Genomic DNA, 22,217 nt, shown 5'->3' on the forward strand with positions numbered 1-22,217 from the left:
ACACACACACACCGCCTCCCTCCCCATGCTTCATTAGGGCAGATGAGTGTAAGAGAAATGACAGGGGCTTCACACATCTGCCCCCCGAGTCCCCACTCAAATCTGAGGCTCAAATTAAAAAACAGCCTCGCCTCTTGTGGACTTCACAGCTCACCGTAGATGTGCTGTGCTCCGGGGAGGTGGACATTGCATTTACGACACGCACAGAGACACACACACACACACACACACACACACAGCATGGCCACAGCCACTGAGGACACTCTTCTACGCCACCATCTCACAAACACGTCCTAGCTCGTCCCCAAAGGGACCGTGTCCCCATTCACTTGTATCATTCAGCTTGAGTTGCCACCCCAGACTCATCAGGCTGGCGTAATTGGCTAATACACACACTCCCTGGAAGTGTCCAACGGTGTGGAAATGACCCCTGTTCCCGTCGAGGCGTCCCCCAAAGTGCCAGTGTGAAATAACATTAGCACAAGCTCAAAGGGATCCATGTGGTCTTTTTTTTTTTTTTTTTTTCCATGTGTTTTTTTTCCACCCACCCACTCCCCACTCTTGTTCGAATTCCGTTCCCACAGGTGTCGCTGGTAGTGGCAGCCTTCATGGCGCGGCACACATAATGTGCTTGGGGACTGCGTATTAACACGCCATTTGCATTAGGAGACCGTGGCGGCCCCAGCTGGGTGCACTGGACCCAGGCTACCTGGGAGTTTGGCATAATCCCAGATTTGCCATGGCAGGTGAGAAACTGGTTCGGACGGCACTGGCTGCACCTCTACAACCCCCCTCCCACTGCCTGGTACCTCCCACACACACACACACACACACACACACACACACACACACACACACACACGCAGACTGACACACACACACACACACACACACATACAGACTGACACACACACTCTTTCACCCACACCTGCCTCAGTGTGAATTACCTCACACCTCACATGTATGCACTTTAGCACGTGCTTACAACTCCAGCAGGGAGGGAGAAATAAAAACGCTACCTTCTCACCCCGGGTGTCTGTGACCCAGAAAAGGCATGCAATTAACACATTTCTGTTACACTTTTCTTGACACCCATGGCTGTGTGACAAAATAATAGTCAAGTTTTTTTTTTTTTATGCAGCCTTTATGGGGCTTAATGAATAGTGCGCCATTCTAACCAAATGGCATGCTACTGAGCTTGTTCAGTCGTTTTTGGCTGTGTGCTAACGCGTTCACTCAGAAGGCTAAATGAATGGTGCACTATGCTAACCAAATGGCATGCTAGTGAACTTGTTCAGTCGTTTTGGCCTCGTGCTAATGCGTTCACTCTGAAGGCTTAATGAATGGTGCGCTGTACTAACCAAATGGCATGCTAGCAAACTTGTTCACTCGTTTTGGCTGCGTGCTAATGTGTTCACTCAGAAGGCTGCTTTGATTCCCCCAGAGATCCGTGTAATCCAGTGTGTCCCATTTGTAGGCAGCGTCAGTGCACCACTGCATCTAATTAGAGACATTACTTACAAGCTAAGGCATCGACGTTCATGCCCAGCTCAGTCCTGGCCCAAACATCCTCCCTCAATTTCACTGATTGCTTTTAATAGCTGTTACTAATACCACAGGTCACAGATGAAATGTCGTCCAATTCTGATTTGGGCCATCAAACAGTAGTGAATCATTGGGGTTATCCGTGTTTGCTCTCTTTGGCACAAACACGACTGTGATCTTCTTAATTGTATGTGATCTAGTTGCAAGGGATGGGATATCAGGGAATGCTATCTCAACAAAGTAATTGAGAGAAATGTGTTGAAAGACACATCTCTCTCTTTTTTTTCCGGTCTAAATTGGTATTTTGTGTACAGAATAGTTCCACTGCTTTTGTACAAAGCGGTGTGTGAAAGAAAATAATGGTTATTCCGGTCTCACTCAGAAGGTCTCTTCCTGTATGAATCAATTACGTTATGCGGTAAATAATCTGATGCATGTCTAATTACAGCGTGTTCAATCCGTAGGGTTGTAAGGACCTTGGCAGGAGGAGAGAGAGAAAGGAGGAAGACAGAGGAGAGAGAGAAAGGAGGAAGACAGAGGAGAGAGAGAAAGGAGAGATAGTTAACCCACAGTGTTGGAAGTCCCAGGTATTCAACATATTGGGCCAATGTTAAAAAAAAAAGGATTACAGATTACAGTGTTGACTTTGTGTGTGTATGCGCGTGTGTGTGTGTGTGTGTGTGTGTGTGTGTGTGTGTGTGTGTGTGTGTGTGTGTGTGTGTGTGTGTGTGTGTGTGTGTGTGTGTGTGTGTGGGCACGGCTACCACACACAGACCCTCACATCGCCCTCAGCAAGTCAGTAAGGACTCCCGATAAGGAGAATTAGTCAAAACTTGGGAGCTGCCAGTCAGTCCCAATTAAACTTTAATCTCGGGCTGAAACAGGCACAAATAAATTAAACCCTTGTGAGAAGGCAATGTGCTCTCCCCTGATAAAGTGGAATTGAAGTCGTCTTGCGGGCTGTTCCCAACTTGGCTTTGCTCGCCAATGTCGCCCGCTATGTAGCAGGGTAGGAGAGAGAGCGCGTTCGCTCAGTGGAGAGGCACACACTGCAGCATCAGTGGAAGTTGCCTGTTTTTTTTTCCAGGCTTATGCAGCACAAATGCTATCGACCTGCCGCACACGTCGAGCACACTATGCATGATAGTGGGGTGTGCATGTTTTTGTATGTGTCTGGTAGTATGTGCATACATACTGTATTTGTGTGTGAGTTTGTGCGTGTGTGTGTGTGTGTGTGGGTGTGTGTGTGTGTGTGTGTGTGTGTGTGAGCAAGTGTATGTGTGCAAGTATGAATAAGCCAGTTGGCCTGTGACATAGGTACTGTATCATTCTAAGCATGTTAAAGATTCTCTCTCATCAACAACAGGTCATCAGTGGACGACATTGATGACAAAGTCCATCAAAGTCAGCCTATGTAATACGATATATCACACACATGCAGGGTATCATCAGTATAATTCATTTGCTGACAGTTGGATATACCATGCATACTGAGGGGAACTAGATAGTATGGGGGTTGTCTCGAAGCATACTTACTATGAGCAAATCTCCATGTATATGAGCCAGAGGAAATTCTGTAGTAGTGCGATATTCAAGCACACGATCGTCTTTATGCTCCCCGAATAACACAGAGATGTTTCATTAATATTTTTAATGAACTTACACGCTTATCTCCCTTCTCCTGTCTGACCTGTAGACTGGTGTTTAATTCCAAAGTAATTTCCTTTATATATGAGCATACCATTTATGCATTAATGCCATGGCCTCAACTACTGTAAGAAATGATTTATGTTAGTCTAGGGGCCTCACATTCATCTAAAAAAAACCCCTAAAGGCATTAAATAATAGCAATTATTATTATTATTATTATTATTATTATTATTATTATTATTATTATTATTTTGCGATCATAGTGGGATCATACACTTTGGGAAATACCTCGTCTTTTGACTGAATCACACACAATTATCATGCATGTGCATATAATAAAATTAATTCTATGTCTGTGCCTGGTAGCCTCCGGCCAAGTGCTCAGAATCAGTTTTGTATATATAATAGAACAGACCGCCGTTCATGAATAATACACACTCACTCACTCACACACTCTCTCTCTCACACAGACACACACACACTCACACACGTACACAGGGAGTGTGTACTAGCGACTGTGGATGTTTGTCTTCGGCCAGAATCAAAGTGAACATGCAATATTGTGATAATCCATATTTGATGAATTCAATGCTGACTTGCCTTAGCTAACTTCTGCTAATTTCCAGACATGGGTTGTCTGTGTAATTGAGTTTCCAATAACATTATGAGTATTCCACCCCACATGATAATTGAATTGGAGGTGGATTTTTTCCCTTCCTTTGCATTGCAATATCGTAGCTCTGTTTCGAGGAGACACCAAAATCTACATGCAAATGCATAATAATCACACCCCAACGCTTAACTTGATTTCTTATATTATTGCACGCATTTAGCTCATAATAAATGATAGGAAGGCGCCTGGTTATGAGGATGAAGTAAATTACTTTAACTTATACCGTTTAAAGATGAATTCTGAGCCAAGTGCTCTGGTGATCCAGGCATTTTACTGTTACAGTTTTTGGTGACTTTTTAAAGGCATCGTTATAATGATTTCTTCCTCTCCTTGCAAGCAGAACTTTTAAAAGTGCATAAGCACAGTGCTCTTTTCAATGTTCGCTTTAAATCTATTAAATTAAATCACTCTCTCTCACACACACACACACACACACACACACACACACACAATATATATATTTCTCAGTTGGCTCATGTTTGAGAGATGTTCTACTTTTGACATCCCAGCTCTGATTCTCATCAAATTCTCGCATAAAGCAAAGTGTATAGATGGTGAGACTGTAAGTTGTGATGGATTTTTCACTGCCATGATATGAAGAATGTCTGGTGTCTGTTTGGGGGGCAAGGGGAGGGGAGGGGAGGGGGGGGGGGGTATTTGGAGGGAGGGATGTTGGGGGGTAAATTGCCAAGATACTGCTGGTCCCCGGGAGTGCCAAGGCCTTTCTCTTCCACAGAATTCACCAGAGCGCCTCCATCATGGCTCACCAGCCTGCCAGGTTTACTCGTTGAGTTCATCTGCTGCCTACAAACACTTGTGTTTTTTTCCTCCTCCTAAGCATGGCCCAGATTGAGAAAAAATGAGCAATCTCATCTTCGCTCGACATATCGACTCATCTCTCAAAACGTCGCCTGTGAGTGAGGAAATTCTCCTCTTGTCTTTTTGTGTGTGTGTGTGTGTGTGTGTGTGTGTGTGTGTGTCTGTTCACACTGGATTCAGACACCAACGGAATTTTTAAGTGAGACGTATTTAATCCGTTGCCTGCTCGTCGTCTGTTTCTCTTCTCGTGTTGAAGTTTGATCGGAGGGCGATGAGTGGATAGAGTGGCGATGGCATGGCAATACCAGGCAGACGTTCGCTTCCTGCTCCGACTGTCACATCGTGGATGACTGGTCGACCGGTCCTCTCTCATACCGCCACTGGGCATCTGAAGAGAGGGACGAAAAGGGACAGAGGACAGGAGAAAGACAGAGTGAGAAAGGCAGAGGGAGAGATAGAGAGGGAGGGGGAGGATGAGAGAGAGAGAGAGCAAGAGATGGAGAAAGATAGAGGGAGAGACACTGTGAGAGGAAAAAAAGAGAGAGAATGGGAGAGAGAGACTGTGAGAGAGAAAGAGAGAGAGGGCGATTGGTAGTACGTGAGGCCCTTAGCTTTTTGTCATGGCTTCAGGCCTTTCACTGTCTGTCGGTGGATGTGAGAGAGCATCACACACTCACACTCAGAGCACCGGAATCCCATCAAACCGCAGCAGTAGCATTCTCATACTGATATCATTACCTCCTCTCATAATGCAGTAATCCTCCAATGAAGGATTCAGAATTAAGCCATATTGATCCAGTCATTTATTCATTGATCACTTTTCCACAGATGACAAAAGTTGGATGTTGTGTGTCATTTTTTCTAATAAGTTGATAAAAAAAGGGGCTTGTTTTGGTTGGAAGCTGATTACAGGAGATTACAACAACTTCCATCAAAACTCTGTATCAGAGAGCCAAACTGGTTGACTGGTGAACTAATTTATCATCTAGCTGAGGTCAGAACAGGGCTGGGGCTCTTGAAGAAGAGAATAGGTACTGTAGAAGCGAAAACAATCGGTTCTACCTAGCTCTTTTCGGTTCTACCTAGCTCGAGTTTCTCCAGCCAACGCTGGAGCTGGCAAACAGCTACAGTGCTACACTCTGGGGGCATGAACACGGTGGCTCTTTTGTACCGACAGTACTCGGTGACCTCGAGACATTTTTTTTGTGGGGGGGGGGAGTCGGAATTCTCCTTTGTGGTGATTGTTAGTAGTCACACAATGAGCTAAGCTACAGAGAAAGTGTATGACACTTGATTGTGAGAATGAGTATGGAGGGATAAATGGATCTATAGATAAATCAACACAATGCTTGTACAGAGTCCGGACAGTCTTGATTTGTAATAAGTAGTGTACAGAGGGTGCACATTGAAGATTTTGTAGCTTTCTAAGAATGTATTAACCATAGGAAGCCAAGGAAAATGCAGATCCAAAATAGGGCGGCCTGTTGATCAATTGATGAATTCTCTGATTGCTTTTTTCCCCCCTGAAGTTTGTTCAGGGAGGGAAGGCCCTGCTGCGTTGTGTTTTCTGTAAGTAATATAAAAAACGTGTGATCCGCGGGGAGTCGAGTTAAAGAGAAAGGTTGCGACAACTTCCAGCAAAACATGACACGGGAATGGGAGCGGCGGCTCATTTACATACGCTGACATTTTGCAGAAAATATTTCAACGTTGGTGAAGGTGTAATGAAAGCCTGCCAGGAGCCAGCCGAGGAATAATGTTGCCATAAAGGTAACCCTGCCAAATGCTCATCACAGTGGGAAGAGTGGGAGCAGCAGCAGCGCTACAGTAGCCCTCGGAGCGTGTACGCATACATATACATACACCCTTAGACACATACACACACACACACACACACACACATGTATGCACACAAACACACACACTCCCTCTTACACATGCACACATGCTAGCATCCACATCGTCTCCTTCATACTTATATTAGACTATGTTCACGTCAAACACACACACACACACACACACACACATGTATGCACACATACACACAAACACACACACTCCCTCTTACACATGCACACATGCTAGCATCCACATTGTCTCCTTTATACTTATATTAGACTATGTTCACGTCAAACACACACACACAACACCAGACACACCTACATACATGTTTGTGTCATACACAAATACTAAGATATCATACACACATACTTGTGTATTTGTCTCTCTTTACCACTAGCTGTGGTCACGTTGGACACACACACACACACACACACACACACACACACACACACAAAGCAAGAATAAAGTCTTACGTCAGTCTCTCAGCAGCCCTTATATACACATAAATTGAAAGGATAGGCTTGCAAGCGTTGCATACTTAAATGTATACTAATATTCACTGCAACACATAGTTACTCCTTGCAAACAAATACACACACACACACACACACACATTTTGTATGAATGACACACGCCTACTGTATGCACACACAAACATACATACATTCACACACAGGAACTTTCTCCCGACGTCTGAGGACATTTTTCTTTTGTCTCCCTCCATTGGTCTTTTCCCCGTGATGCTGATGTAATGTGGTGTTCTTCCGCTCCCTTTAACTGGCTAATTGCACGCTGCAGTGGAGAATTTGTTAGTGGTGACACCTCGGTAACCCACTGGGAATGTCTCTCATTACGGGACAATGTCCAGGACCATCCGATATTATTAGGTGTCATTAATCTGCCATATATATAGATAGAGAGAGAGAGAGAAAGAAAGAGAAGGTGGGGGAGAGAGGGATGAAAAGGGGAAAGAAAGGGCACGGGAGGATATAATAGCAGCGGGGAGATAGCTTCAAAGATGAGAGAGAGAGAGAAAAAGAGAGGGAGTGAGGGAGTGAGGAGGAGGCAAAAGTTCACCTGTGCGTGTTTCATGTCCATGAAGCAACTCTGGATATTACAGAGCAAGGTGAAACCGTGATCTAGAAGGATTGTGTTTGTGTTCCATGCATCAAGTTATAGTGTCATTTATTAGTGTGTACTGTTTATGGTGTTGCAGTTACTAGGTGTGAGTTGCATTATACCTTGTGTGAATTACTATGTGAATTGAGACTAATGCGCTAAGTTATACTATAAAGCTAGCACAGAACAGCACATGATGTACATATCTCTGTATAGGACCAGACATTGTATTAAAATAAACTGGATGTCGTTGGAAATATCTGTCCCTATGCCCTCACCCTACCACAAGATGCATCCCAACTGTAGATCTCCAGCAATGGCGTGCTTTAGTTGGTCTAACTTCATTCTGCATCGTTAGGCTCCCTCCTAAACCCCCAACCCCTCCACACAGCCACGCCTGGAGATGGGAAGATCCAGAGGTGACGGAATTACACATCCTGTGCCGAAAGAGTTCAAACACGCCTGTGGTTGTTATAGGATAAATCCACATGGGGTACCAGGGGTCCCCACGAGCATAGAGGCCCCCCTAACAGCAGTCCTATTAGGACCTCTTGGGTGGAGGGAACGTTCTCCCTCCCATCATGTTCCTGCTGGTCTAAGGAACCAAGAAGTTTAGTTCTGTGGAATGTCAAGGCTTCCGGTGGATGCTTTATTCTATGCAGAATGAACAATACTACAAAGGTGTTGCATATTGAAGTGAGGTCTAATATAGTGCGCCACTCTTTGAGTTTGTTTTCCTTCTCACTCACCATTTTTGTTGCATTGGAGTATGCATTTCTGTGTGTGTGTGTGTGTGTGTGTGTGTGTGTGTGTGTGTGTGTGTGTCTGTCTTCATTATTTTACACACCTACTCTTTGAGCCAGGCCTAAGTCTCTGGCCCTAATGACTAAAAGGTCCCCTATAAAAAGTATACAGCACAGCTCCCTGCAAATTGAGTTTCCTCTTTGTGCCAATTGAGTGTGGTTTATGTAAGCTGCAGGGAGCTCCTTTGAACTGCCTCAGTCTGTCTGCCCAAGAAAAAACACCCAACCTCCCCACCTCACCCCACCTCCTCATTTAGGGGTCACAAGAAAAAGATAGAGGCCACCATCTCAGACGCCCCAAATTCATGCCACATTGTGTGGGAATTACTCAGCTTTGGTGAAGAACAGCAAGAGAGTGGTTTGCGGGAAACCAGACCCAACTTAATCAGAGTTAAAGGGGCTTCGAAGCAGGTGCTCCATGTTAATTTATAGGTAATAAATTGGTAATAAATGAGTTTGTAAATTGGATTTTATTACATTAAAACGCTCGACTGTTTAGATTGGACCAGCTTAGACATATTAGTGAGTTCACTGGTTTTCTCTTTTTTTCTGGCTTTCTCAATGACCAGTATGTCTTTATTGATGCCTGTTCACATTTCACTGTTTTCTTTACTGGGCTTTGATGAGGCTGTAAGTATGCCCTTAGCCATAAAGGTCTAAGTAAAAAACCCAATACCCCGAAACATTCAGTGGCATTTTCCCTAAATCCACAGTATTTATTTTTACATAGCTCATAAAACTGTTTAAGTATCACAGTATACCATCATGGCTTCATATGTCACCTACCGACTGTTCTGACTTTTCTCCTAAAAGTTTGAATTCCTTTTGGGAACTGGTTAGTATTCAGTGTTATCCAATAATATAGCACTTAGTTATTCATGTCGACATATAATGTTTGTTTTTGTATTTGTGTATAGTCTGGTAAATATACCACAACTATATACTTAAACATTTAAAAAAAAAAAATGCCATAGGAGGTTCACATTAATCGTGTGTTGAGTAGCTCTTGTCTTTTGTTCTGAGAGGGAGTCTTCCTGGAAGGGTGTTTATTTAATGCCTGAAGAATATGTCAGATCACAGGAGCTGGCGACGTCCCATGTCGATGCACTGGTCGGGCAACGTTGGCGAACCCTAGCAGTCGTGCCCAATAGGATTGTTCCCAGTGTCAGAGGCGTGAAAGCAGAGCTCTTTTTTTTTATAATCAAGGCTGCCAAAGAGGACCTTCTATAAATCCCAACACTCCTGTCCCCCCACCCCGCACAATTATGCACAGGCACTGCCATAAATCTAATACGCTTTCATGAACTGCGGGAGCAGAGTACATAAAACGTGTTGCGGATTTGCATACAAACATACTTATTCTAAATCCCCCTCAGAAGTTGTAAATGATTGTCTTTTTCCTGAAATACATTTCACCAAATTGTATTTAGCCATGTTTATGAATCCTATTACGGCGTGGGCTTGATCATATTTTGTGGACAGCAATGGCTTTCCCCATCTTAGCTGTTCAAGAGCGAGGAAGCGGGAGGGAATCGGGGGAGGGGGGGTAGGGGGGGGGCTGGTGTGGTGGGGGGGTTGAAGTAGTGGTGGTGGTAGGATGGGGGGATACATGCCTCGAGGCGATAGATTCTGTCATTTGTTTCAGTTGGGCCCTGATGTCTTCTCCGGCACACGACGACAGGTCGTCCATAGTCTTAAGATGGATCCCCACCAGACTCCGCAGGAGGGGTAATTCAATAAGCACTGTCACGTGTAACGATCGGCCGCGCTAATACTCATTTTAGCAGGTGAGCGAACCGATTGCGGCTGAAATTGCCCAGGCTGTCTCGCTTGATCACATCATCAAGGGCAGTTTTTTTTTCGAGCCTGACAGAGAGGTGATCTTCATTGTGAATATTATATGTAGATGAGTGTGAGTGGAAATGCTGTGAAGAGGTGGTAATGTTCATATTTGTAGTTTAGAGATCTGTATTCACATATGAATTTACATGTCTGTATCGAAATATACATATTTTATTTGGGTAGCAATCACACTGATCACATCTGATTCCATTGTATTATAGCTGCAGGGAAGTACAGGATTCCAGCAGAAGAGTATGTCATGCTATACATGGTAGTTTCCAAACTAAAGTTTCTTAAAGAAAGTTTGAGGAGCAAAATGTGAAGAATATTTTTGCCATTGGAAATCATTTCAATGCTCTTCTAAGAATGTTTCCATGAAAACAAAGCTTAATTTCTGCTGAAGGACTATTCAATAGAACTACATTTTGCCTATAAACATTCTATGGAGAATGTATTAGCACTGAAAAAAATAAAGACAACATGTATTTATTTATTTATTTTCATTTTTCTGCATAGCGTACTTGACACATCTGAAACAGGTCTACAAGTTCCCAAAGTTCCCTGGGGGTGAGAGGAGTCAGCCTGGCCCCAGAGTTCAGGTTCCCGCCGCCCCTCACCTGGGTTCTCCCCCAGACGGTGCCCACGTGGCCTCACCGAGTTGCCCAGTAATTGGACAGACAAGCTGGTGAGTGTAAGGGTCATAAACATTTCAAGAGTTATAAAACTTTCATTAAGTTCTCACGATATCTCGCCAGCCTGTGACCTTTCCAGCATTTTTTTTTCTGTCTTTCTTGTTTTTTTTTCTCCCCAAAAGAATGACAAGAAAGAGAGAGAAAGAGAGAGAGAGGGGCAGGCTTATTATGATCACTGAACAAGCTGCCTCTTTGTGACATTGGGGGCCTTTTCAAACTCTCTCTCAGCCTCTTGACTGGTCCTGAGCGAGAGATCAGAGCATATAAAGTGGCAAAACAAAGGCCCATTTTAATGAGATTGTAAAACAGAGAGAGAGAGGGAGAGAAAGAGACAGGGAGAAAAGAGGGAGTGAGAGAGTAAGAGAGAGAGAGAGAGAGAGCAGGGAAAAAATCCTCAGAAGAAGTTATCTCAGTTCTACTGGTTTTCTAAAGGCCTTTTCAGGAAAGCATTTAAGCCTATGCTCTATGGGTTGAGTGGGGCGGGGGGGGGGGGGGGGGGGAGAGAAATCAAAGCATTGTCATTGGTCCAAAGGAATGAGACAAGCAGGGCAAGATGGGGAACTGAGTTAATCCACTGTTGTTCACGAGGAAAGAAGATAATAAAACCATGCTCCTGAAAGAGAGCTCTTCATTGTTGCTGCACCCAGAGAGGCTCCATTTACTTCACGTTTGGAGCATGTTCATTTCATCACATGACCAAGCTAAGCGAGGTTGAAAAATGTTTCTCTTTTTTCTTGGATAACAATCACATTAAAGTTGTCAAGAAAAAAATAAACGCTGATTTAAAAAAAAAAAAAATATCATGAGAAATAAATAAATTAATGACACTGAAAAAAGGGCCTCTTAATTGCTTCAAAGCTCTCTTGATGATTTAATCATGGGACAGGACGATAGGGGAAAAAATAAAAGCAAATCGTGCTACAAGGCCGCGTATCTTTCAAACGCGACCCCTTAACTCTAATCTTGAGAAAATAAACCTCTCCCATCTTACAATTTGTGAAGACGTGGGCCCAGCGCCGTGTTTGGACAAGCCCCTTTCCACAAATAATATTGGCAGCCACCACAAAGGGAGCAGAGCCCATTCTTGCTGTGGCCTATCTTCATTTGGAGATCTCTGTGGAATAGCTGGACGCAACACCCCCTCCACCCCCCCAACTGCCATTTAAGAAGGGCTAGAAAGGAGGGGGGGGGGGGGGGGGATTGAGTGGCAGGGTGGGGTGGGAGGGGTGGTGGGGTTGTCAGTGGAATGAAAAAATCTCAAGAGTTTTTCTTTTTGTCTCTGATAGCCATCAGGGCCTTAACCCCATTATGTGCTTCCATGGTTCTAAGAGTGTGAGGAGTCACCAGCTCCCTCCCTGTGTCACCCCGGGCCGTTGCCCCCGATGCTAACCATGGCGGTTTTTAGCCTGACGGATGACGTCCCGCCAAACAGGGATGTGTCCAGCTTGACCTCCCTTTGCCCCCGTCCCTCCCCTAATGCTAACCACGTTAGAGCCAAGCGCCCAAACCCTTTTCCCGACCGACGTCTCCTTTATTGAGGGGGAAATGGAGGTGGTCCTTAATGGCATTGTTTTAATAGTATCAGCCTTTTCTTCTGGTGTGAGTGTGTGTGTGTGTGTGTGTGTGTGTTTGGGTGTGTGTGTGTTTGGGTGATTTGTTTCTCACAGATAGATTGATAAACACTTACCCCTCCACTGTAGTGTGGTGAATGTCAGCCATTTTTTAATGTTGTAGGACACAGCTAAGTTCTTTCTACAGCAGTAGAGGATAAAGGGGTAATGGCTCTGTCTGAGCAACACACAGCTGTTTCTTTTATGTTCTTTAATTTGCTTGAAGGAGAAAATAAAGTGGGTGTGGGTGTCAGTCTGTGTGTGTGTGTGCGTGTGTGCGTGTGCGTGTGTGGTGAAGTGGGGAATTTCAGGCCAAACACCAAAAGGACCTTCATAGGTGCACTGTAGTTAACCATCGTAATTAACATGAACACAAGTAATCAGCCCACCAAGTATGTCATTAAATAGCATCCCTAATGATTAATTCAGGGCTCATAACAGCGAAATGAACCTCTGTCTGTCCTTAATGACCCTGTTTAATCTTTTAGTGAAACCCGAGAGAGAGACTAGGGAGAAGCACCAGGATCAGCCCAACACCAGTGCTGTCTTGTGGCTAATATGTCTATTATGTAATCACTGTCAATACAGTTTGTAACGTAATAATCAGCGGCGAGGGGGAATTAAGGCGTTAGCCACAGCTAACTCAAGCTTTTTGATTGTGGGACTCAACAAAAGAAGTGAACTGTTAATGTGTTTAACTGCAGTCTCTTTGCCATCTCTGCCACATGGAGAGCATTTGGTTATAGACTCAAGAGACTGGAAAGAGACTGTTTAAGTCATGATTAAATAATCCCTCTTTTTTTTTCTAGGCGGGCTAACAAAGCACAGACTAAACACTGGGCAGAATTTGACACCACACTTCAAGTGGAGGTGAAGAGGAGATTAGTCCAAAGAAAGAGGCGACTATTATACGCCCTGTTGCATAATTAAATTTACCCCCGTAATTCATTATTCAGTGGAGTACATATTTGTCTTGGTAATTTTATATCTGAGCCCGCGATAATGCAGAATTAAGCATTTGAATTAATCATGTGAATTAATGCCGTGGTTTTGACCCTACCAAGTCCAGCTGCTTAACACCAGAAGTGAAAAGCATATGCTTGTTTTGGGGAGGGGATAGACCCCCCTCAACCCTCAACCCTTCCAAAAAAAAACTCCTCGGAGAGTTACAACAATAAGACACAATATCCCCCTTCAGATGCGTGCAATGACTTAAACGCTGCTTTTGTGTTAAATATGAATGAGGTGCCATTGTCCTGTCCGGGGAGCGCGGGGAGACGGTGTTGTCGATTAGCCTCATGATTAAGCAGATGACACTGTGAGGCGGAGGAGCTAAATAAAAGCAGCCTTCTGTCACTTCCTCCCCTGGGTCCACAGTGGCTGCAGCCAACCTCATACACACAAGCACACACACACACACACATCCAAGCACACACACACACACACACACACACACATACACCCAAGCACACACACACACACACACACACACACACACACACATATAAACACATGTACCCATACACACACACACACACACACACACACACACACATTACAAAAAGCAGGGTCTGTTTGGATCAATGAAGGGGAGGCGTGATAAAAACAGTCAAGTGGAGATGGAGAGAGAGAGAGACAGAGGGAGGGAAGGAAGGAGGGAGGGCGGGAGAGAGGGAGGGCAAGAGCAACAAAGACGGCAGGGTGAGGAGTTTGATTAGATGGGGTGAATAAAACAGTCATGGTCCATGTCAGGTGTTAAGTATCTCATTGGCTCATTTGCATGTCAAAAAGACATGTTTGTGTCGGAGTCGGCCCGGTGCGCCCCCCCCCCGCGCCCCCCCGTTCTCCGCGCCTCTCTCGGGGTACACGGCGGAGGCGGGGTGAGTACGTGTCACAGCCTCCCGCCTCACGCCCACGCACCAGCCGTCGGCCTTTCACAACCAGACCGTTAGTCAAAAAAAAAAGAAAAAAGAAAAAAGCACACCATTAACACCGTCCTGTGGCCAAACAAAAACAAACCATGATCAATTTAATCAATAATCTACTTCAATAGAATGAAAAACAATCATTGTCATGGTTATATTAGAAAACAAAAGCACAAAACTGAATTAAAGTTATAATGGCCTATTATTTTTACACATAGTAGACACATCATAAATTTTACTTTGCAACCTTTTTATACCTTGTTTAATATGTACTTATATTTCATTCACTACATTTGAGTATGTATCTTATTGATTTATTAATATGAACATTTTATTTTCATTTTCTCAAGACAATTTCTAAACGTACTGTAGAGTAACCGTATTCTCCCCCCCTCTCCATATAGACACCCTTGTTTATAAGCAATACTCACCCAAAGACATTTTAATAAGGAGGGCGCCTCTTTAGCTGGTTATTTAACAGCAGCGCATCTCTAATAATTCATGCTTTAATGACGACGAAGCAGCTAACCTTTGCCTGCTCTCGTCTCTTCCTTCCACCCATTCCGTCACGGGACATTCAGGTAACTAATCTGCCTTTAAATATGTCTCAGAGGAAACGCCGCTAATTAGCATTGAAATTTACTGCCTTCAGTTTTATTGACTTGTCCTACTTCTCCGATAATTAACTAATGAGGAAAGTAATGAGCTATGTCATTCAGTCGTGCTGTTCAATTAAAGTACAGAATCAATTATTGAAAATAGTTTTGGATGCCTTCATGAACGTGAAGTGCTCAAAGGCTACTGATAGAAGCCAAGATCAGGAGGGAAAAGTTTCAATGTCCATTAAAAGACAAAAAAAAACAAAAAACCCAGAGGTATCATATTTTAGAGGTCTAGTACTCCCTCAAGATTTAGTTTTATCAAATGTTTAAAATAGTTAGCTTTCCACAGAAATCTGTCTACAATTAAATCAGTTAAACGTACCTTGATACACGTAGTTATCATGTACTTATCTCCATGGTTTCAAAACTTGTATATTGCTGATATATTCATAAAGTATGTATGCACTGCGCTGTGCTGTACAGTATATGCTTTTCATAGCTTTATTCGTCTTTCATTTGTTCTTTGCAGTGATTCAAATGTGCTACAGTGTAAGAAAGTCTTTAAAGTCTCCGGGCGCCTTGGCTTTGGCGGAGTACAGTGCTACCCAGTGAGGTGTTGACAATCTCCCTTAGTAAACAATGCATCATAGAAGTAATCCAACACTGCACAAAAACACTGGCTTCATTAAAGAGAATTAATTAGAGTATTACACTTCCCATGTGGTTTCTCAGATAATGAACTCACCATCTCATCATTCCAATTTGCGCAGGCTTCGATGATAATTATGTTTATATCAAAATCAATGTGCTTGTTCATAAATTGCCATTTGTCATAGGTCCTCTGCTTAACCGAGGGGCGAGGCTCTGTCAAAGGAACTCTGGGTTCTCCATGCCTATGTCTCAGAAGGTTTGTTTTATCTGCCTCACGGGTCCATTGATTTTATTTCATTTTTTATTTCAATCCCCCCCCCCCCCCCAAGATCTGCGTCTTTGATAATGTTTTGGTAATTGCCAGTTCTTTACTATACATTGGTGTTGGCTGGCATTTACCATGGCATGTAGCTTTTTTTTTTTTTTTTGCAGTGGTGTGTTGCGTTGCACGCATGCATAGGAGATAACAAAAACAAAGATTCCTCCAGGGAGGGGTCATGAAGGAAGGAAGGAAGCAGGTATCCAGCAAAAGGCGTCGCCCCACATGATATTACTTGAGCGGAGAGATGGCACGCCGTGCCAAGGCATGTCCTCAGGATCGCTAAGCCAAACATTGGACTCCGTCCCAGTTTCTTTAGTGGCACAGCAACCTCAGTCACTTCTGTTTTTATATGGCCGTGCCATTGTTGTGCTGATAGCATTTGCAATTAACCAGACATTTTCTAAGAAGCAAGAAGCTACTTGCATTTGTGGTGCACATATGCAGAGTTTAAAGAAGAAAAGAGATGGATATAAAGAAGAGATGAAGGGAAAAGAAAGAAGGAGACAAAGAGAGAGAGAGAGAGAGAAGAACCTTCATCTAGCTGCTCAACCCCTTTTGCCATAATAAACCCGCTCAGATAATTGAGGCATTAAACCCGCCTATATTTTGCTTAATTAATAATTAATTTAATGGGACACCAAGGTAGTAAAAAGTCGCTAATTAAACCGCTCTTGATCACAGGAGCACTGATACAAGGATTTGCAGTTTAAAAAGACGTGACAAAAAGAAAGCAAAGAATAGAGGAATACAAAAGAAAATAAATAAATAAATAAATAAATAAATAAGCTAAAAAATAAATTGCCACGACACATACACACACACACACACACACACACACACACACACTATTTTGGCTGTATCAATATTCTATTAATACCCAGTATGCCAGAGGTCCCGGCTGGTACGAGGCTCAGAGTTGAGTTGATGTGACAGCCCTGCAGAAAGACGCAAAAGCCAAGGACATCAAATTCATCCTGACAGTAACCTTGGAGATCGGCCCAGGCCAAAGTCGTCAGCGGTGGCAAATCAAAGAAATAAACTCAAAAGAACAGAATGGAGCCGACTCTGTCATTATTGTGACAAGCGGCCGTATTTACAGTCGCTTCGTGTGCCCACTACACGCGGGCGCCTCAGCCTGAGCACCAGGGCAAGGCTGGCTCACCCACTCTCAGACAACTGGAACTGGAAGAATGCTTCAATATGTTTTTTTTTCTGATTCGTCTTCTTCTTTTTTTTGTCTTTTCTCCACCCATGGGTTTTAAGAATTCATGTTAAATATGACATTATACCACATATAAAATGACCTTATTATTATATACCTATACAAATGACGCACAAAATCATAACTTCACAGCACACAAAAGTTAATAAAGACCATATTTACCGTATTTATTTTGTTAATGATAACCTTGTATCACATGTATCATAACAGCCACGTCTTCTTGGGGAGAACACATCTTGGATGTCGTGTGGGCATAGGCAGTAAGTGAGGGGAAAGGTGACTGCAGGGGTGACAACAGAAACGAAGCTCACTGAGATGTGCCATACCCTACTGTATGTCAATTTGAGTCACTGCGCTTACTGAGGGTGGGCTGGGGCGGGGTGGGGTTAGGGACACCTCAGCCTCTGTCCAGCCCCTTAGAGGGCATTTGTAGGGCACTGCCAGTCTCCACATATAGACACACAAACACACACATAGGCATGCATGAACACACACACACACGTGCACACTGCAGAGCCCTCAGTCAGAGGGGTTCAGGATCCCCCACCTCGCACCCCCCAAAAGCAACAAAATGAGACTCAGCAAACCTGCAAGGCATCAGGGAGATAGTCAGCACAAATAGCAAAAAGAGAGAGAGAGACGAGGAGAGAGAAAGAGAGAGACGAGGAGAGATAGAGAGAGAAAAACACCAGCCTCAGCATATGTCTACTTGCTGTTGAACACCTCCACAGGCGGTCATCCAATCAGTATGTATTTGATCCATTTGATCCTTCTGTCCTCTTTCAAACGCCTTCTGCCTTTTAAAATCTCCACAGGTTTTCACAGCTCACATCTGCCCTATATAATATAAAAATCCTCTGTGCTTATGGCTCAATATATAAAAATAAGAGATGTTAATCAAGCCTGCCACAATAATAAGCAGATAACAGACAACTAACGAGAGTTGTGAAACCTCCGCCTTGAATAACAGACAGCCCCAATGCTTTTGCTCATTGGGACTGTTGGCTGTTTAGGCCGTAATGGGTTGATTAGGCCAGACAGGCATGGCAGGCAAGGTGCCACGCCCCGAGTGAGCCTGAAATAGCATGGTAATGGAATGGCTCATCAATCTGTGTTTATTTGTTAGTTTCTGTATTTTGCCACCATTGCGCCACTTATGCACTCTAATCTCATAAATAGTATGACAATTACCACAGGAGCGGGACCCAAACATCTATCTCCCTGTCTATCTATCACTCTTTACTAACGCTGCAATATTCCCCAATTAGAGAATTATTGTAGCCCTACTTCATCAAGGGCTAAAGTAATCAAGATTAATCTAGCCGCCTGACATGGGCTGTTTGCTAAGGAACACAGTACAATTGCTCAAGGCAAGCCTCATTAGGAAACGCAATAAAATTAGGCGAACTGATTATATTTCAGAAACTCTGTAGCAAAATAAAAACATGATTTGGGAACGCCGCCAATTAGAACACTTGTCGTGAGCCAACAGCAGCCATGGTGAGGTGTCACGACATCGTAATGCATGGGCTTACGTGAACACACACACAGGGTGGCTGTGTGTGTGTGTACAAGGTGTGTGTGAATGAATGTGTGTGTGTGTGTGTGTGTGTGTGTGTGTTGGGGGGAGCGGGTCGAGTTGGGGGGGGCAAAGGGAAAGCACAGCTCTCAATCAGCTATTGACACCAGCCTTGGCTCTGGCCAAGGGGTAGAGCAGCTAGCGTAGTGGCGAATGAGGCTGTTGATTGAAATCTAGTAGCTGTTGAGGGTTTGTCAGGACCGTCTCCATGAGCAGTTTTTGAGGCAGTGTTTTATACAAGAGGAAATCCGATATCTATCTGCTTGTCAGTTGTTGGCCAGAAATAACCAGCAATAAGACAAGAAATATGTATGTGTTGAGTGGATTTAGTTGCTGTAGCGATAAGTGATGTAATACCTACAGTATGGTATAATACACACACTAGATGTATTTCAATGTATTAATGTATTATAGCAAATAATAAGTGCTGAATTCTGAATAGAAATAGCATTTCACTATATTACATGATTACAACTCCTCAAATACCCCAAAAGGCATGTAATGTTGATATTTCACAGAATAACTCAATAATTTATTGTCAAGACCTCAGTGAGTGATGCCTGAGATCATTCCGTGGCACTATAAAGAAGCCATTGGCCCTCTTTATTAACATCTCCTTATGGGAATGTCCATTGTATGGGCAGCTGGCTGGAATCAATGCAGCAATTTTAACCACTGAAGAGCCCATCATGTCATATTCATACGTGTGAAAATGTAATCAATGGCCTCATGAAAAATACAAAAGCTACTTTTCAGGAATACTGACCCCCAGAAAGTCCTGATTAACCTTGTGCCGATTGTCCTCCTCTGACCCGTGTCCTGCCTTTATAAATTATGAACATGATTGATAATGATTGTCTGCACACTCATCAGCACTCCACAGACCTGAGTAGACCATCCTTTCTTTTCCATTTTTTTTTTTTGGACGGAAAAAAGTAAGGAGAATTCTGTTTGATATTTTATGTGGTGAGCGTTTGGGTGATGTAATCACAGTGAATTTGTCCTTTGTTTTCCCGCTCCGTCTCTTCCTCTCTCTAATGATTTTTTTTTTTTTTGCGTATTTCCAAAACCTCCAATGAGGAAGTTGGTGGGGGGGGGGGAGTGGGTTTGGGGGTGAGGGTGTGGTGGAAGAGCCTAGAAAAATAGTTAACAAACTCCCAGATGATTGATGGGCTAATTTCAAGCCCCGAATAAAGCAGTTTTCTAAGTCTGTTGATTCTCCATTTATTAGCTAATAGAAACATTTATCAAAAAGTCGCATTTTTTTTGCTTAAGCAATAATTGCATTTTTAAGTCCTCATTAGCCGTCGTGTGCATGCATAATCCAATTCAGTAAATACGGAATAGGGATGAAGGATTAAAACTGAGCTTTTCCTCTGGTAAACATTACAGTTTTGGGGTATATGTATCCCGCATGTATGGTCGCTGATGACTATGTTGGGATCCTATTTATGACTTAAGCCACTGTATTTGTAAACCCACGTCTGAATTCCTTCAAACCAAACATGAAGTTCCTCGCCGGGGCTTGGTAATTATATAAATATGCATGCTTTCAAGGCATTCATTTGAAGTCCAACTTAATTTCCCTCTTTTTTTTCCATAACCCTGTCTAGCTTGACTGCTTTGTTTCTCTCTCTCTCTCTCTCTCTCTCTCTCTCTCTCCCTCTCTCTCTCTGTGTGTGTGTGTGTGTGTGTGTGTGTGTATTATGCAGACCAGACAGGGATACGGGGGAAGCATGCACGTTCTTTTGTTAGCTCTTTGCCAGGGCGAGAGAGAGAGTTCTGCAGCTAGCCTTTTGCCCATGTAGCGATATCAAACAGGAGTCATGTCTTGTTACCTGGCAACCGTCCCAGTGGCCAGCGCTTGCTCCAGCAGAGAGACAGTTTTAATCACCTCGCAAATTTGCAGTGCAAGAAACAGACAAGAGCTCAGCTTAATCTTGTTAGCACGATGAGGCCGCTTTCAGATATCACTGCAAATCAAATCATCCCAAAGGCTTTGAGGTCTTTTGGTGGTGGTGGTGGCGATGTGTGTGTTGGTGTGTGTATGTGTGTGTCAATGTCTCTGTGTTGTATGTGTATGTGTGTGTGTTAATAGAGAAAAACAGTGTGTGTGTGTGTGTGTGTGTGTGTGTGTGTGTGTGTGTGTGTGTGTGTGTGTGTGTGTGTGTGTGTGTGTGTGTGTGTGTGTGTGTGTGTGTGTGCGTGCGTGCGTGCGTGTGTGTTGTGTGCAACTATACTTTTTTTTCTCGGTAGTGGCAACATTTGTGTCTTGTGTGACTGTGACCATCTCTAATAATCAGTGTGTGTTAGGTGTGTGGCGGTAAAAGATGTTGTGGTGTGTTGGGGATAGAAGATGTGGTGGTTTGTGGGGGTAGAAGATGTATTGTTGGTGTGTGGGGGCAGGGGATGTTGTGGCGTGTATGTGTGTAAGTTCTAATATAACACATTAAAAAAAACCCTGAATTCTAATGGCCATACTTCACTGGTCCTCACTCCTTCTCCCTCCTCTCCTCTTGAAGAACACCTCTCATATCACTCTAACCACTAAATGCCCCTCCTCCCTCGGCTGGCTATCCTCTCCCCTTCAATTTGAAAGCATCCTTTTCCCTAAAGATTGCTTCTGTTTCGCCCAAAGCCATGCACGTCTCCCTGAGACTCCCATTCACTGGACCCAGGAGAGACGGTGGAGAGGAGAACAAAGAGAACCTGGGAAATACAAAACTTAAAGAGCCGCACTTTGATAGTCTGCGGTACCTTGTGGAGAAGCTCAGCTAGAACCCTGGGAGACGAGAGGGGAAGAGAGAGAGAGAGAGAGAGGGAGAGAGAGAGAGAGAGAGAGGGAGGGAGAGGGGGAAAAGCGAGCTCGGCTGTCGACCAGAAAAGAGCGAGAGAAGTGGGCCACAAAACTGGCAACTCGCGCTCGGTTAATTTGGTTAGCCTAGCCATCAGGCTAACGGCGTGTCTATCGACTGCTGCATCCCGATGAGGTGCAGCAGCTCCTGAGGAGAAGGTGCTTTGAAAACTGAAAATAGACCGGAGCTCCAAGGAGGACTTTGCTCTTCAGTTGTGGTTAATGGTGATTTATTTAGATAACGCACACAGCTGCGCCTAACCACACTGGGATTGTTTTCGAAAGTGAGAACATGGACTGGGAGACGTGGGCAATGACACCGCTCGACATTATAGCGTCTAGTTTATTTTGTATTATTGTAAAAGGGGCCATATGGCTTCAGTGTGTCTGAGCCATTAAGCCCAGGCAATTATTCTCTTAATTGAGTCATATTAAAACAGCTCTCTATATCTTAAATGCTTCATTAC

General features: G+C 43.8%; 1 protein-coding gene across 1 annotated transcript in view; it reads left to right on the top strand.

The window, feature by feature from the left end:
- The window catches only part of ofcc1 (orofacial cleft 1 candidate 1), a 62,600-nt gene extending 40,926 nt beyond the window's left edge, over positions 1-21,674 (top strand). Inside the window, exon 6 of the mRNA XM_062521914.1 lies at positions 21,535-21,674. Within this exon, the coding sequence (XP_062377898.1) occupies positions 21,535-21,674 (140 nt within the window). The remainder of the gene's footprint in view (positions 1-21,534) is intronic.
- The last annotated feature ends 543 nt before the right edge of the window (positions 21,675-22,217 follow it).

The sequence above is a fragment of the Sardina pilchardus genome, chromosome 19 (assembly GCF_963854185.1).
Source record: "Sardina pilchardus chromosome 19, fSarPil1.1, whole genome shotgun sequence".
NCBI classification, from domain to species: Eukaryota; Metazoa; Chordata; class Actinopteri; order Clupeiformes; family Clupeidae; genus Sardina; species Sardina pilchardus.